The sequence below is a fragment of the Ylistrum balloti genome, unplaced genomic scaffold (genome assembly GCF_031769215.1).
Source record: "Ylistrum balloti isolate Yb309-2 unplaced genomic scaffold, AGI_CSIRO_Ybal_v1 Utg370464, whole genome shotgun sequence".
Classification (NCBI taxonomy): Eukaryota; Metazoa; Mollusca; class Bivalvia; order Pectinida; family Pectinidae; genus Ylistrum; species Ylistrum balloti.
In genome coordinates, this window is record NW_026782306.1 from 404,992 (window position 1) to 407,523 (window position 2,532).

The 2,532-nt window shown below is 43.9% G+C and overlaps 1 protein-coding gene across 1 annotated transcript; it reads right to left on the minus strand.

Moving 5' to 3' along the window:
* Positions 1–778: 778 nt before the first annotated feature.
* LOC132555227 (uncharacterized) lies at positions 779–2,311 on the minus strand. Its single transcript, XM_060219577.1, has one exon. The coding sequence runs from the start codon at positions 2,309–2,311 to the stop codon at positions 779–781; it is 1,533 nt and encodes a 510-aa protein (XP_060075560.1).
* Between the last annotated feature and the right edge of the window lie 221 nt (positions 2,312–2,532).

Sequence of the window (2,532 nt, forward strand, 5' to 3'; positions counted from 1 at the left end):
AAGTACAAGGAGAATAAGATCAAGTGTACCGGTTATCAAAATTGATAACTAGGAAAAAATATAACCAAAAGAAATATTTGAAACAGCACCATGAGATCAACGCGCGGTTTCAAATCTTTCTTTAATTCGTATGTTGCCTTCGTTAAATGGAATTCGAGTTTAAATGACGGTTTTGTTGATATGTCGATATTCTCCAGCTGTTTTATAATACGTTTTGAAGGCCACAGAAATTTTGATTCATCCTTGAAATGTATCGGATTTAATAGATCGGGTTCCTATACTGATCTGGCATTGGTTCAAAATATCTTCTCTAGGGCTTTTATTGCACTAGTTTCCAAAGGCGTTGGCGTTCAGTACTGCTATCTGTTTGCTTTTATCTAAATTGCTGAATTGACTTTTTCATGAATCGATTGCTGATTTCAAAAATTGAAATAGACAACCACTATTAGACAAAGCTATTAAGGTACATATGTTTATCCCTAGATGTAACACACGGATAAATGACTCTTCTCCGTCTCGTTACTTTGATGAGGTTGAGTTGTGGAAAAGGTTTTACTCTATTTAAATAAGATAAAAGCACGTGGTGTTACTCCATTGAAATAAGATAAAAGCACGTGGTGTTACTCCATTGAAATGAGATAGAAGCACGTGCTACAGCTGGCCTACTCATTGATTCTTCACGTCTTTAACCAGAGAGCATCATCAGATAATGCTATTCTCAGAAAAAGGAGATACGAGGAACATCTCACTATTTAAATATCACGTACAATAACGATTGTCAAAAAGTGGGTCTTGATATTGCTGTTGAATTATCATCTATAAGATTTGTTTTGGCCATACCGGCGAACATAGCGAACATACCGGCGAACATAGCGATCATACCGGCGAACATAGCGAACATACCGGCGAACATAGCGAACATACCGGCGAACATAGCGAACATAGCAAACATAGCAAACATACCGGCGGCGAACATAGCGAACATAGCAAACATACCGGCGGCGAACATATCGGCGAACATAGCGATCATAGCGAACATAGCGAACATACCGGCGAACATAGCGAACATACCGGCGAACATAGCGAACCCGGCGAACATAGCGAACATAGCAAACATACCGGCGGCGAACATAGCGAACATAGCAAACATACCGGCGGCGAACATATCGGCGAACATAGCGATCATAGCGAACATAGCGAACATACCGGCGAACATAGCGAACATACCGGCGAACATAGCGAACATACCGGCGAACATAGCGAACATACCGGCGAACATAGCGAACATACCGGCGAACATAGCGAACATACCGGCGAATATATCGGCGAACATAGCGAATATACCGGCGAACATTGCGATCATAGCGAACATACCGGCGAACATAGCGAATATACCGGCGAACATAGCGAACATAGCGAACATACCGGCGAACATAGCAAACATACCGGCGGCGAACATAGCGAACATAGCAAACATACCGGCGGCGAACATATCGGCGAACATAGCGATCATAGCGAACATAGCGAACATACCGGCGAACATAGCGAATATACCGGCGAACATAGCGAACATAGCGAACATACCGGCGAACATAGCAAACATACCGGCGGCGAACATAGCAAACATACCGGCGGCGAACATATCGGCGAACATAGCGATCATAGCGAACATAGCGAACATACCGGCGAACATAGCGAACATACCGGCGAACATAGCGAACATACCGGCGAACATAGCGAATATACCGGCGAACATAGCGAACATACCGGCGAACATAGCGAACATAGCGAATATATCGGCGAACATAGCGAATATACCGGCGAACATTGCGATCATAGCGAACATACCGGCGAACATAGCGAATATACCGGCGAACATAGCGAACATACCAGCGATCATAGCGAACATAGCGAATATACCGGCGAACATAGCGAATATATCGGCGAACATAGCAATCATAGCGAACATAGCGAGCATACCGGCGAACATAGCGGACATACCGGTGAACATAGCGATCATAGCGAACATAGCGAACATACCGGCGAACATAGCGAACATACCGGCGAACATAGCGAACATACCAGCGATCATAGCGAACATAGCGAATATATCGGCGAACATAGCGAATATACCGGCGAACATAGCGATCATAGCGAACATAGCGAACATACCGGCGAACATAGCGAACATAGCGGACATACCGGCGAACATAGCGAACATAGCGGACATACCGGCGAAAATAGCGAACATACCGGCGAACATAGCGAACATAGCGGACATACCGGCGAACATAGCGAACATAGCCGACATACCGGCGAACAGGAACAAGGAAATACTAACTTGTCAACACAATCATAATTCAAACTCAAATTCAATAAAACTACAGCAAAAATTAACAAATGAAACGCTTACACGGAGATTCCTGAAAAAAGTACAAGGAGAATAAGACCAGGTGTTTCGGTATAGTAAGTGTCTACCGTTCATCGACGACTTCCGCCATGTACATCTTTGTCAATCCAATTAAATAATGT

Coding starts and splice junctions, on each gene's coding strand:
- LOC132555227 (XM_060219577.1), bottom strand. CDS start 2,311: ATGTCGGCTATGTTCGCTATGTTCGCCGGTATGTCCGCTATGTTCGCT.